The sequence below is a fragment of the Mobula hypostoma genome, chromosome 21, assembly GCF_963921235.1.
Source record: "Mobula hypostoma chromosome 21, sMobHyp1.1, whole genome shotgun sequence".
NCBI lineage: Eukaryota > Metazoa > Chordata > Chondrichthyes > Myliobatiformes > Myliobatidae > Mobula > Mobula hypostoma.
Genome location: NC_086117.1, coordinates 10,097,121 through 10,112,818, shown reverse-complemented (window position 1 = coordinate 10,112,818; position 15,698 = coordinate 10,097,121). Strand labels below are relative to the sequence as shown.

The 15,698-nt window shown below is 38.1% G+C and overlaps 1 protein-coding gene across 4 annotated transcripts in view; it reads right to left on the bottom strand.

Moving 5' to 3' along the window:
• Positions 1–15,698, bottom strand: part of mvb12ba (multivesicular body subunit 12Ba) — a 302,283-nt gene that overhangs the window by 237,538 nt on the left and 49,047 nt on the right. For all 4 annotated transcript variants that reach the window (XM_063073420.1, XM_063073422.1, XM_063073421.1 and 1 more), the window contains exon 2: positions 13,514–13,636. In XM_063073420.1, the coding sequence (XP_062929490.1) occupies positions 13,514–13,627 (114 nt within the window). In that variant the 5' untranslated portion in view covers positions 13,628–13,636. The remainder of the gene's footprint in view (positions 1–13,513; positions 13,637–15,698) is intronic.

Below are 15,698 nucleotides of genomic sequence, written 5' to 3'. Positions count from 1 at the left end.
GAGTGATAATAGACCTGATTCTGATTTGGGTCTCTATTGTGGATTGAGAGTGGGAAGAGGACAGGGAGAGGGGAATCATGGTTGGGAAAAGCAGAAAGGAGGAGAGGGAACGGGAAGCACCAGAGGGACGTTCTGTAATGAACAATAATCCAACTGTTGGAATCTAATGACCATGCCTGGTGTCTCAGGGCTGTGCGTCTACACCTGAGCCAAACCCACTGCCGGCACTCCTTCTCTACCATTTGCGTCACACCTTACAGTGCTCCACCCTCACCATTGCCAACATCCTTCGCATCCTATTCAACCAGCATGCAAAAGATAATAAACTATGTAAATACAAAAAGAAAGAAATAATTGAGACCCATTTCCTTTTTTATTATTATGCAAATAATAACAATTAAATAAATAATTTGAGAACATGAGTTGCAAAATCCTTGAAAGTGAATCAATAGGTTGTGGAATTAGTTCAGTGTTGAGGTGAGTGAAGTTATCCCCTCTGGTTCAGGAGTCTGATGGTTGAAGGGTAATAACTGTTCCTGAACCTGGTGGTGTGGGATCTATGGCTCCTGTACCTTCTTCCTGATGGCAGCAGTGAGAAAAGAGCATGGCCTCGGTGGTGAGGAGGGTTTTACCTGTGATGGACTGGGTTGTATCCACCAGTTTGTTACTCATTAATGTCCAAGCAAACATTTTTAACATGTTATACCTTTAGTACAAGAAATTTTCCAGTGAACCCAGCCAGTTTCAAGTGAACAGGTCACTTTGACTCTAGATCCCAGCTCTGGTCACAAAGCTACACCGACATTCCTTAACAACAGAAAATTTCCAGATACTGGAAATCAAGGCAAGGACTTCCTGCTGAAATGTCTTGGCCCAAACAGTCGACTATACTCTTTTCCACATATGCTGCCTGGCCTGCTGAGTTCTTCCAGCATTTTGTATCTATTACCGACATTCCTTACCCAATGTTCTGGATCCCAACCCCGGTTAAAGCCATACATCCAACTCACAGTTCAGACTCCAGCAGGGCCACACCTCCAGTTTGTGTTCTGGACCTCAGCTCACATTTCAAACTAATGAATGAACCCGAGCCAGATATCAGCCCATCAGGACTTCAAAACAATCAGATAACAGATTGTTGGGATTTTATAGTCGTGTGGATGCCAAAATCCAAAACATTAACGTACATCAAATAAGCATCTCCCTGGTAAAAGTGTTTATCACCACCTTGCCTTCTGAGCCTCAGGCAGGTTTTTATCCACCAGGCATTGCACTTTTATAGCTTCAACTATTATGTGTTACTTTACTAAATGTCACTGAAAGTCTATATACATTACAACGACATATTGCTTATCAATTTTCAGCATCACTTTCAAGAATTCAATCAAGCCAGTGGAATAAGATTTGCCTTTAGCAAGTCTATACAGGCTTTGACTTTCTTTTCATTTAAAGATACATTGAAGAACAAGTTCTTCCAACCCAAAAAGCCACGTCACACAGCAACCCACCTATATAACCCTTTAACCCTAACCTAATCACAGGCCAATTTACAACAAGCAATTAGCTTACTAACCCATACGTCTTTGGAATGTGGGAGGAAACTGGAGCACCTGGAGCACCTGGAGGAAACCCACGCGCTCATAGGGAGAACAGACAAGCTCCTAGCAGAGCCAGAAATTAACTCCAAGCTCCATTGCCCTGTAATAGCGTCATGCTAACCTCTATGTTACTATGACACCCCGACTAATTAAGCTTTTTTTCAGTCTAACAATTAAATCTGCTTGGGATGTTTTTCCATCAAACATTCAGTAGACTGACCTGTACTCTAAGTTTAATGTTATGCCCATTTATCAAACTATAACTTTATCTTAACCATTCCCGCATTAGGTACCACAAGATCAATATTTATAACTCCACCACCACCACTCAAAGCACACTTCACCAGAAATAAATATTGTTATTGGCTCTACAAGGAAAGATATAGATAACCTTAGGCTTTTAAGAAGGAAGAGGAGGAAATTCAGGTGAACTATAAAATGATCTAGACTGAATCAAAAATCAGTTATTTTCACCGTCTTATATACATGAAAATTGTTGTTTTGCTGCAGCAGTACAAGGAAAAGGCATAAAATTACTATAATTACAAACTATATAAATAAAGCAAAAAAGTAATAATGAAATAAGTTCATGGAATACTCAGAAATCTGGAGATGGGAGAAGAAGAAATTCACGAAGACTAGAATAAAAAGCTAGGGTGCATTGTTGAGGTTTTAAAGGACATTGGTCAGACAGCACATGGAATATGGTGAGCAGTTTTGAGCTCCTTATCTAAGATGTGCTGGTATTGGAGAGGGTCCAGACAAAGTACACAAAAATTATCCCAGGAATGAAAAGGTTAATATACAAGAAGAGTTTGATGGTTCTGGGCCCATACTCACTGGAGTTTAGAAAAATGGGGGGGGGGGGGGAGAATCTCATTAAAACCTATTGAGCATTGAAAGGCCTAGATTGAGTGGACGTGGAAGGGATATTTGCAGCATTGAGAGAATCTAGGACCAGATGGCACAGTCTCAAAATATAATGTCTCTTTAGAACAGAGATTAGGAGGAATTTCTTTAGCCAGAAGGTGGTGAATCTGTGAAATTAATTGCCAAAGAGGGCTGTGGAGGCCAAATCATAGATATATTTAAAATGGAGGCTGATAGGTTATTGATTAGTAAGGGTGTCAAAGGTTATGGGGAGAAAGAGGAAAAATGTGGTTGAGAGGGATAATAAATCAGCCACCATGGAATGGTGGAGCAGACTCGACGTCCTGAATGACCTAATTCTACTCCTATGTCTTATGGTCTAACTTAATGAATGTCCTGATTAGACATTACCACAGCACAGTTGATAATTTCATCAGCAACTGGCTTAACAGAGGGAAAAAATAACTAAGACAGAATTAAGCTTTTGTTGTAATGACAACGTTGAGATTGACAAATTCAGTTTATGGTCAAATGCAATCTTTCTCAACTGGACACAGTGGTGAGGGAATGAAGAGGATTAGTGCAGACCGCAAGACAATACCCTGGGCAACCTGTCAATTAACAAGATACACAGAACTTGCAGATGCTGTCAAGAAAAAATAAAATCATAAAATGGTTCTGGATTTCGGCAAGTCAGGCAGCATTCGTAAGAGAGTAACATAAGTTAGCGGGTCAAATTGATGAACTTTCATTGAAGTCCATTAATATAGAGATGGTGGAGAGATCTAAACAAAAAGAACATCGAATGGTAGAGCAATCAAAATTTAATGACAATCAATCATTACAACCGTCAGAGTGAAGAAGCCACAAATTGCGAAAAGCTGTGGGAGATGCTGCTGACGTGCTTCAGAATGTATGAGGGCAAAATTAAAAACTCATGAGGAGAAAGCAGAGATAAAATCGAGATTCAGCAGTGCAGAAGCATAGGAGGAACTACGACAACTGCATTAGATGACTGTATTCAAAAAAGAATACAATTATGTCAAATGTTTTCTTAGACAATACATGAGTGGATTTCAAAAATTAATAGTTCAAATCTGTAATGACAGTTCCAGGCACAATCTTCACAAAAGACAACAGTACACTTAAATAATCTATAATGGTTTCAATGTTCTCATCATAATCCATGGAAGAATGCACACTTGAGAAGCAGATTAAGAGACTGTAATTTAAAAGGGTTGGCACACATCAAACTTAGAAGGGAAGCTAAAACAGCTTATAAACATTGCCTAGAGTGCTCAAGCAAATTATAGCCTTGTAGCTCATTCTACAGATACCCATTATGGTGTATGTAAATACAGAAAACTGTTTAAAGAAAATCAAAATCTTGCTCAGTACAAAAATGAAAAGCTGAGGATTGTTCTTATTTTCTTTGTGACTGTTTTTACATAATGGTATCTGAAATCAATTGAGAATTCATTTTCATTGAATCTCCAGTAATATTTTCAACAGAAAATATTTTTTCCATGCAGAGTAGCCTTTTAATTTACTAATTAGATACATGGGGGAGATGCCCATTCCAGTATTTGTTGGATTGGAGTGAAAGAATAAAACTTAAAACAAAAAGCAAAAGATTTGAAATGTAATAAGACCATGAAACTGGATCAAAGTACCATCCAATGATATTGATAAGCCTATGATATGATCTATTGTATGCACATTACACAACATTCAAACAGGCATTTGAACATACAAAAGACCCTCAAAATCCCTCTGCCATCAGATTTCTGAATGGACAATGAACCAACCCATGAACGCTATCTCAACACGTACAAAATGCTGGAGGAACTCAGCAGGCCAAGAATAGAAAATAAATGCTGCCTGGCCAGCTGAGTTCCTCCAGCATTTTGTGTGCATTGCTTAGATTTCCTGATCTGCAGATTTTCTCTGGTTCATGAACACAACCTCACTATTTTTGCTATCTTTTTGCACTACCTGTTTAATTAAATTTATATTTTAATCTAAAATCTCTTATTGTAGTTTACTTATTCATGTGTCAGGTCTCTCAGGGGGAGCGCATTTTAGAATTGTGATCACTATCTCCATCTCCTTTACCACAGCACTGGAGAGGGATAGGAACAGCCAAGTTAGGAGAGCATTCAATTGGAGTAAGGGGAAATATGAAGCTATCAGGCAGGAACTTGGAAGCATAAATTGGGAACAGATGTTCTCAGGGAAATGTACGGCAGAAATGTGGCAAACGTTCAGGGGATATTTGCGTGGTGTTCTGCATAGGTACATTCCAATGAGACAGGGAAAGAATGGTAGTGAACAAGAACCGTGGTGTACAAAGGCCGTTGAAAATCTAGTCAAGAAGAAAAGAAAACCTTATGAAAGGTTCAAAAAACTAGGTAATAATAGAGATCTAGAAGATTATAAGGCTAGCAGGAAGGAGCTCAAGAATGGAATTAGGACAGCCAGAAGAGGCCAAGAGAAGGCCTTGGCGAGCAGGATTAAAGAAAACCCCAAGGCACTCTACAAGTATGTGAAGAACAAGAGGATAAGACATGAGAGAATAGGACCAATCAAGTGTAACAGTGGAAAAGTGCGCATAGAACCGGAGGAGATAGCAGAGGTACTTAATGAATACATTGCTTCAGTATTCACTACGGAAAAGGATTTTGGCAATTGTAGGGATGACTTACAGTGGATTGAAAAGCTTGCGCATACAGACATTAAGAGGATGTGCTCAATCTTTTGGAAAGCATCAAGTTGAATAAGTCTCCATGACCGGATGAGATGTACCCCAGGCTACTGTGGGAGGCAAGGGAGGAGATTGCTGAGCCTCTAGCAATGATTTTTGCATCATCAGTAGGGATGGGAGAGGTTCCAGAGGATTGGAGGGTTGCAGATATTGTTCCCTTATTCAAGGGAGTGGAGATAACCCAGGAAATTATAGACCAGTGAGTCTAACTTCTGTGGTTGGTAAGTTGATGGAAAAGAGCCTGAGAGGAAGAATTTATGAACATTTGGAGAGGCACAGTATAATTTAGGAATAGTCAGCAAGCTTTGTAAAAGGCAGGTCGTGCTTTACAAGCCTGACTGAATTTTTTTTGAGGATGTGACTAAACACGCTGATGAAGGTAGAGTAGTAGATGTAGTGTTTTTGGATTTCAGCAAGGCATTTAATAAGGTACACCATGCAAGGCTCATTGAGAAAGTAAGGAGGCATGGGATCCAATGAGGCCTTGCTTTGTGGATCCAGAATTAGCTTGCCCACAGAAGGCAAAGAGTGGTTGTAGACAGATCATATTCTGCATGGAGGTCAGTGATCAATGGTGTGCCTCAAGGATCCGTTCTGGGGCCCCTTCTCTTCCTGAATTTTATAAACTACCTGGATGAGGAAATAGAGGAATGGGTTAGTAAATTTGCTGATGACACAAAGGTTGAGGGTGTTGTGGATAGTGTGAAGGGCTGTCAGAGGTTACAGAGGGACATCAATAGGATGTAAAACTGAGCTGAGAAGTGGCAGATGGAGTTCACCCCAGATAAGTGTGAGGTGGTTCATTCTGGTAAGTCAAATATGATGGCAGAATATAGTATTAATGGTAATACTCTTGGCAGCGTGGAGGATCAGAGGGATCTTGGGGTCCAAGTCCATAGGACACTCAAAGCTGCTGCGCAGGTTGACTCTATAGTTAAGAAGGCATACGGTGTATTGACCTTCATCAGTCGTGGGACTGAGTTTAGGAGCCGAAAGGTAATGTTACAGCTATATAGGACCCTGGTCAGACCCCACCTGGAGTACTGTGCTCAGTTCTGGTCACCTCACTACAGGAACAATGTGGAAACTATACAAAGGGTGCAGAGGAGATTTACAAGGATATTGCCCGGATTGGGGAACATGTCTTATGGGAATAGGTTGAGTGAACTCGGCCCTTTCTCCCTGGAGCGGCAGAGGATGAGAGGTGACCTGATGGATGTGTATAAGATGATGAGAGGCTTTGATCATGTGGACAGTCAGAGGCTTTTTCCCAGGGTTGAAATGGCTAGCATGAGAGGGCATAGTTTTAAGGTGCTTGGAAGTAGATACAAAGGAGATGTCAGGGGTAAGTTTGTTTGTTGGTGTTGTTGATTTTTTTTTTTTTTTATATAGAGGACTTCCGGTAGCGCTCATGGAGTGAAGTCGCGTTCTTGACTCGCTCCATTACCTCTGAGTTTTTTCTCTCTATGGTCAGCTATACTTTAATTAACTATTAAGGCATCAATTTTTACAATACTTTGAATTAAACTGAATTCTCTGACAATTGGATGATACTGAGATCGGCTATGTCTAAGAACGGGAAAGACGGCAAGGATGGTAAACCTCCGGTTAAACCGAAAGCTACGGATCTCCCTCCGACTGAATCACCGGTGACTTTGAAAGCGATATCGGAGTTAATTCAGAGGGAAATTTCAACCTCTGTTAGGGAGATGATTCGTACAGAAATTGTGGGCTTTGTTAAAGACCTGATTCATACGGAAATCTCAACTAAGTTCCAGAAAATTGCCGATTTAATTGATAAGATGCAAACATGTATTGCGGAACATCAGTCGGCTATATCTGATCTTCAAAAATCCGCGCAACAAAGTGAGCTTAAGATGGGGAAAATCGAAGAAACAATTAATGTAATGAAGAAGAAACTTGACTTTTTGACTTTTAAAAACTCTGACTTGGAATCTAGAATGCGACGGCAGAATTTACGAATGATTGGCGTCAGGGAAGCCGTGGAAGCTAACAACCCTATGAAATATTTCTCCCAACTTTTAAAAGATGCATTCCCTACTGTATTTCCTGACCAACCACCGCTACTGGATCGTGTTCACAGAATCCCATCATACTCGTCTAGGTCAGATAGACCTAGGCATGTTATCTTACGTTTTCATTACTTTCAAGACAAGGAGAGACTGTTTCGATTCGCTCGATCTAAAGGTTTCATTGATTTTTCGGATCTTAAGTTCCGATTCGTGGAAGATTTCAGTAAACCAATCTGGGACCAACGGGTCCGTTACAGATCCGTGATGTCGGAATTCTATAAGATGGATTTAAGACCAGCGCTGCTGTACCCTGCACGTCTAAGGATTCGCATGTTAGATGGAGCCCTTCGTTTTTTTGATTCTCCATCGGATGCCCAGAGTTATCTGGATCAACTTTCATCTTCAACATCTTAATTGCCTTTTTTTAATTTTCTCCGTTGATCGGAGGCTGTGAATTGGTTGGTTTTAACTTTTCTGTGCCCTATTTGGGCAGAAAAGTTTACTTTCGATTTCTTAATATGGCTGCTAAACTTTCTTTTTAACTGCGTCATTTCTTTCTTTTCCCAGGGGATTCTGGGTGGTTACTTCCCTTTTGTCATCTTACGTATTTCCTGTGCGGCCTTAAATTTTGTAGTTTTTTTTTAAATTTTATTCTGTTTTGCTTTTTATAATCATTTTATGTTAATAATCCTATTTTTTTTGTTGCTGTGTCTATTCATGAGTTTGAGGTTTATTGTGGTTTTTTTTTAATATATACTTTCCGGCTTTTGTTCTGTTCTGTGTGTATTTTAATTGAGCTAACTTTTTTTTACTTATTTTTTTACTGTTTTACAATTAGCTGATCCTTTTCATATTTATACCTTTTTTTTAGGGAGCGTATACCGGAAGTCATGGGGGTAGTTTTAGCGCTTGCTTCTTTCTGGCGGGTCTGCTTTAGATTTCGCCTTGGGGTCTTGGGGTGGGGGGTGGTGGGAGGGGCTTCACGTTTTAGTTTGTTTCTCTTTGGGCTATATACATTATTGAAGTATTGGTTGCGTCCTTTTCCCCGGTATCTTTTGTATGTTCTGTTTCCTCTCCGGGTTTGTGGGTCGCGCCTATTGTCAATCCTCCTTGTTGTGGGTTGACTTTAGGATTTATGGAGTCTATTATTAATTTTGTCTCCTGGAATACTAATGGTCTTAATCATCCTATTAAAAGGAAAAAAGTTTTTAAAGTGTTCCGGAGACTTAAAGCACAAATTTTATTTTTACAAGAGACCCATGTATGGAGGGGGGACAGACTACGTTTTTTCAAATTCTGGAAGGGACAACAATTTCATTCGAACTCCAATGCTAAGATTCGAGGCGTCTCTATTTTTATAGACTCCTCAGTTACTTTTATACAACAGGATATTATCTCTGATCCGAATGGTAGATTTTTATTGGTTAGTGGTTTACTATTTAATAAAAAAGTAGTTTTGGTTAATGTTTATGCTCCTAATATGGATTGTCCGGAATTTTATAAATCATTGTTTGATCAGTTTCCGAATTTGAACGAGTTTTCATTGATTTGGGGCGGAGATCTTAATACCTGTTTATCTCCAGCTTTGGACCGTTCGGCTCCTTTACGGACTTTACCTAATAAATCTGCAAATTTGATTAATTTTTTTCTTTCTGATTCTGGGTCGACGGACATTTGGCGTTTTCTGCATCCTCAGGAAAAAGATTTTTCCTTCTTTTCACATGTTCATCATTCCTATTCAAGAATTGATTATTTTTTCATTGATTCTCGTCTCATTCCTTCAGTGATTAAATGTGATTATGATTCTATAACCATTTCGGATCATGCTCCACTTAAGCTTTCTATTAAAATTATGGCCAATATACCAAACAATAGACAATGGCGTTTTAATTCGCTGTTGCTTCAGGACTCGGACTTTGTTAATTTTATGAATGAACAGATTGAGCTTTTTTTTACAATTAACCATACAGAAGATATTTCGGTTAACACTCTTTGGGACACTTTTAAAGCCTATATTCGGGGTCAGATTATTTCGTATTCCGTTGCTTTGAGGAAGAAACAGAAGCAGGAGGAGATGGCAATTGTGGACAAGATTAAAGAAATTGATAAGAAATATGTTATGGCTCCTTCTGAGGAGCTATACAAACAAAGAACTGAACTTCAAATGGAACACAGTTTACTACTCTCGTCCTCGATTGTAAACCAATTAAAGAAAACAAGAAGTGATTTTTATGTTCACAGTGATAAAATTGGCAAGCTGCTGGCTAATCAATTGAAATCTAATTATGTTAAATCTCAAATCAATCAGATTTATAACCAAAATGATCGATTGATATTGGATCATGTGGGGATTAATCAAACCTTTTGTGATTTTTATTCTTCTTTATATCAATCAGAGTCTCCTCGAGATTCTAAATATATGAATGATTTTTTAGATAAGTTAGACTTCCCTCAGATTTCACAGGATATGTCTTCTTTATTAGATACTTCCATTACAATGGATGAGATTAAGAATGTTATTTTTTCTATGAATCTGGGGAAAGCTCCTGGCCCTGATGGGTTTACCGTTGAATTTTATAAATGTTTTGCTTCTTTATTGATTCCTTGGCTCTATAAGGTTTTTGAGGCTTCTTTGAAACTTGGTAAACTTCCGGAATCTTTTAATAGAGCATCAATTTCTTTAATACTAAAGAAGGATAAAGACCCTGCTCAATGTGCATCTTATAGACCAATATCTTTATTAAATGTTGATTCTAAAGTTTTTTCTAAGTTATTAGCAAATAGACTAGAAAAAGTACTTCCTTCTATTATTTCGGAAGACCAAACGGGTTTTATTAAAGGTTGTTACTCTTTTTATAATATTCGTACATTGTTAAATATCGTTTATACTCCCTCACAAAATGTTCCTGAGTGTGTTATTTCTTTAGATGCCGAGAAAGCTTTTGATAGAGTAGAATGGCCTTATTTATTTAAGGTGCTTGAAATGTTTAATTTTAGCTTGAAATTTATATCCTGGATTAAACTGTTATATCACTCCCCTGTAGCCTCGGTTCGTACTAACTCCTTAAACTCACCTTTTTTTCCTCTCTTTCGTGGTACTCGACAAGGCTGTCCTCTTAGTCCCCTATTATTTGATATTGCATTAGAACCTCTTGCAATTGCTATTCGAGAATCTTCAAATATTACTGGGATAACTCGGGGATTAAAGTCCCATAAATTATCACTCTATGCTGATGATTTACTTTTATATATTTCTAATCCTGAGAGATCCATTCCTGCTGTTTTAGAGTTATTAGCACAATTTGGTCTTTTCTCAGGTTATAAATTAAATCTTAGTAAGAGTGAACTTTTTCCGATTAATAAACATCTTCCCTTATATTATAAATTTCCATTTAAATTGATTAATAATTACTTTTCATATCTTGGGATTAAAATTACTTGTAAACATAAAGATTTATTTAAGACTAACTTTTTACCATTAATAGACCATATTACTCAACTTTCATCTAAATGGTTTCCCTTATATTTAACTTTGATTGGTCGTATTAATGCAGTTAAGATGTTTTTTTTGCCAAAATTTTTATATGTGTTTCAGGCATTACCAATTTTCGTTCCTAAATCTTTTTTTGACAAAGTTGACTCTAAAATTTCTTCATTTATTTGGCAGAATAAGAATCCGAGACTGGGTAAAATACATTTACAGAAAGCTAAGAGAGATGGAGGTTTAGCATTACCTAACTTTAGATTTTATTATTGGGCTATTAATATTCGACATATGAAATTTTGGTTACTTGACCGGGACATACTATCTATTCCTAAATGGGTAGCATTGGAATTACAATCTGTTCAGGGTTATACACTTGGTTCTATTTTAGGTTCCTCTCTTCCTTTTGATTCGAAACGCCTTAAGCAGGTCTCTAACCCGATAGTTAAATATGCTTTGCGCATTTGGTTTCAATTCAGAAAATTTTCTGATCTTAATCAATTCGGGTTAGCGATTCCTATTTTAGGTAACATATTTTTTCCTCCCTCTTTTACGGATCGCGCTTTTCAAACTTGGAAGACTAAGGGTATTTTACGGTTTTTGGATTTATTTTTAGATGGTTCCCTTATGTCTTTTGAACAATTATCTAATAAATATAACTTATCAAGAATACATTTTTTTAGATATTTACAAGTTAGAAATTTCCTAAGTACTATACTTTCTTCCTTTCCAATGCTTCCTCCTATATATATTTTAGATTCGATAATTAACCTTAATCCATGTCAGAAAGGTGCATCGGCTATGATTTATAATATTATTATGAAACTTAGGAAAGCTCCATTTGATAAGATTAGGGTAGATTGGGAACAGGAATTGGGGCTTACCATTTCTGTGGATGATTGGGGGCAGATTTTACAATTAGTTAATACTTCCTCTATTTGTGCTAAACATTCCCTAATTCAATTTAAAGTGGTTCATAGAGCACATATGTCCAAAGATAAGTTAGCGCGTTTTTACTCGCATATTAATCCTTTCTGTGATAGATGTTCGGGGCAGATAGCCTCTTTAACTCATATGTTTTGGTCTTGCCCTACTTTGGAAACTTTTTGGAGAGATATTTTCAATATTATTTCTAAGGTATTAAATATAGATATCTCTCCTCACCCTATTACTGCTATCTTTGGACTACCTAAAATTTCTAGTAATCTTTCCCCTTCAGCCCGTAGAATGATTGCATTTCTTACTTTAATGGCGAAAAGATGTATTTTACAACATTGGAAAGAGCTTAATGCTCCAACTACCTTTTTTTGGTTTTCTCAGACGATTTTATGTTTGAATCTGGAGAAAATTAGAAGTAACCTTTATGATTCTTCATTTAAATTTGAACAGATTTGGGGACCTTTTATTCGATATTTTCATTTAATGTAATATTTACCCTTCTTGTTTTTTCTTCACTGTTTTAATGGAGGTCGGGATTGAGGACGTGATTTTAAGTTTAACTCTGTTTGGTTTCAAGTTAGCCCATTGCTTTGCTTTGCTTTTAGTTAGTTGCACGGTGGGTTTTTTTTTGGGGGGTTTTTTTTCTTTTTTTTCCATTGATATATATAAAATCTAGTATACTATTATGTTATCTTGGTTTCTTATGCTTAAATTACATTGTTTGTAGTATTTTCTTTTTGGTATTGTTATCTTTTGGAATTTTATTATACTTTAACATTGTATTAATGTTTATATGGCTTACCTTTTTTGTATACTTACTCAATAAAAAGATTTAAAAAGAAAGAAAGAAAGATTTTTTTTTTATAAACGCAGAGAGTGGTGAATGTGTGGAATGGGCTGCCGGCAATGGTGGTGGAGGCAGATACGATAGAGTCTTTTGAGAGACTCTTGGATACGTACATGGAGCTTAGAAAAATAGAGGGCTATGGGTAACCCTAGGTAATTTCTTAAGTACGTACATGTTCGTTACAGCATTGTGGGCTGAAGGGCCTGTATTGTGCTGTAGGTTTTCTATGTTTCTATGTATTACATTGTACTGCTGCCAAAAAAATGAATTTCATGACATAAACACAAGAGATTCTGCAGCTGCTGAAAATCTAGAGTCACACACACAAAATTTCTGAGGAGTTCAGCAGGTCAGACAGCATCTATGGAAAGGAATAAAGAGTCAACATTTCAGGCTAAGACCTTTCACCAAGACAGGCAAATGTCAGTGATATTAAACCCAATTCTGAAAAGATCTGCAAATTTAATCTTTACCGACAATAAATCCTCAATAAATACAAGACAAAATGGGACTTTGAAAAGATACAAATTAATTCATGTGAAGAAATGATAGGTGTGGGATGACCCACAGCATGGTATTTCCTTAAAACAGCACCCTTAGTTTTGAGCAAGTCTCTTATAAACCTTTTTTGGGTAGACAGACAGGTAGATTAGCCAGCTGTTGGCATAGTGGCATCAGCGCCAGCCTTCAGAGCGAATGCTCCCGAGTTTGAATCCAGCCGGCTCCCTTGCACACTTTCCATCCATGCTGGGTTGAGCATCGAGCTAGCAGCTCGGCCTCGTAAAAATACGAAAGCCTGCTAAAAAAAAAGCCATCACGACGGCGTCCCGATGACCCCACTCGGAATTAAGGGCTTTCTTCTTCTTCCAGACAGGTAGATGGGCAGGAGTTTGTGGTTGAAGTAAATGTTTAATAGAATTTCTGTACAATATGCACAAATGTAGTTTTGGAGAAGTCAGAACCTGATATCATACTTACTACTTCATAACTGGCAGGTGCCCGATACCGTGATGCAACCACTCCAACACCCGTAATTGGATCCATGGACAGATCTGGCAAAGCTTCAGACAGATCCCATATTTCAGGCATCATTGAACGACTCTGAAGGGGTGGGAAGAAGAAAAGTAAGTTCACACAACCTTTAATAAATTTCAACTGCCTCAAACAGAGTAATACGAAAGGTATAAACCACTAACCATACAACATGAACAACACTAATCCCTTGGTGTCAGTGAAAATCTCGAGACAGCTACACAAAGATCTAACCACATGAACGCAGAGAACAGTAACTAAGGTTCAAAAGACTGAAGTTCTCCTTAATATCTCAGTTGGGTAAACATTGCAATGGCCTAGGAGCTTCATGTTGCATGTTCATTAATTAGAAAAAACAGGTTACAGCAGAAAAACAAAAACAATAAGCTGACAAGTCCTTCATTCTTAATACATTAGCAACAAACTTCATGCGCTTGTGTCCAAAATACTTCTGATACAATCCTTTCCAATTAAAATATTTCCACATATTTTGATTCCCTATTGATAGGAGTGAGGGGGAACTCAACTATCACATTTTATTTGAAAATATGATATAAAGATGTACAAAAAGATAATATATAGCACTGTGCCAAAATCTTAGGCACATATTCTTTCTTTCTTCTCTTCTAATATTTGTATACCTGTGCACTTGTAATGGTACTTTGACAAAATAATTTCCTTTGGGACCAATAAAATCTCTACCTATCAATATACAGTATATAGCTAGGTAGGATGCCCAAGACTTCTGCACAGTGCTGTATTTGTCAACGTGGAGCAGAGAGCGAGTTTGTAAATCTGGTGGGAAAAAAAGGATGTTGGGAATAGTGAAGGTGGAGCACCACAGGAGGAGTGTGGGACAGGTGGCAGAGAAGGAGTGTCAGGGGTGGGGGAGTGAAGACACACTCAGCCCCAAGACACCAGCAAAGATCATTTGATTCCAAACAATTGATTTATTATTACAGAATGTGTCTTTGGTGCTCCATGCTCCCTCACCCCTCCCTTCCCCTTTTCCCAACCATCATTCCCATCTCCCTGTACCCTTCCCACTCTCAGTCCACAAAAGAGACCCACATCAGAATCAGGCATATCATCACTCACATGCAGTGCCTATAAAACGTATTCACTCCCCTTGGAAATTTTCATGTTTTACTGTTTTACGACATTGAATCACAGTGGATTTAATTTGGCTTTTCTGACACTGATCAACAGAAAAAGATCCCTTCGTGTCAAAGTGAAAATAGATCACTACAAAGTGATCTAAATTAATTACAGATATAAAACACAAAATAACTGATTGCTTAAGTATTCACCCCATTTAATATGCCACATCAAATCATCACTGGTGCAGCCAATTGGTTTTAGAAGTCACATAATTAGTTAAATGAAGATCTGTTTTTGGCGATCTGTGTGCAGTCAAGGTGTTTCAATTGATTGTAATAAAAATACTCCTGCATCTGAAAGGTCCAACTGCTGGTGAGTCAGTGTCCTGGCAAAAACTACACCATATAGACAAAAGAACACTGCAAGCAACTCTGCGAAAAGGTGATTGAAAAGCACAAGTCAGGAGATGGATACGAGAAAATTTCCAAGTCACTAAATATCCCTTGGAGTACAGCTAAGTCAATCATCAAGAAATGGAAAGAATATGGCACAGCTGCAAATCTCCCTAGAGCAGGCCGTCCTCAAAACCCGAGTGACCGTGCAAGAAGGGGACTAGTGAGGGAGGCCATCTAGAGACCTATGACAACTCTGGTGGAGTAACAAACTTCAGTGGCTGAGGTGGGCAAGACTGCACATACAACTATTGTTTCCCGGCTGCTTCTTCAGTCACAGCTTTATGGGAGAGTGGCAAAGAGAAAGCCACTGTTGAAAAAAAAAACTCATGAAATCTCAGCTAGAGTTTGCCAGAAGTCAGTTGGAAGAAGGTTCTACTGTCTGATGAAACCAAAATTGAGCTTTTTGGCCATCAGACTAAACGCTGTTCAGCACAAGCCAAAAATTACACATCATCAAAAACACACCATCCCTACTGTGAAGCATAGTGCTGGCTGCATCATGCTGTGGGAATGCTTCACTGCAGCAGACCCTGGAAGGCTAGTGAAGGTAGAGGGTAAAATGCATGCAGCAAAAT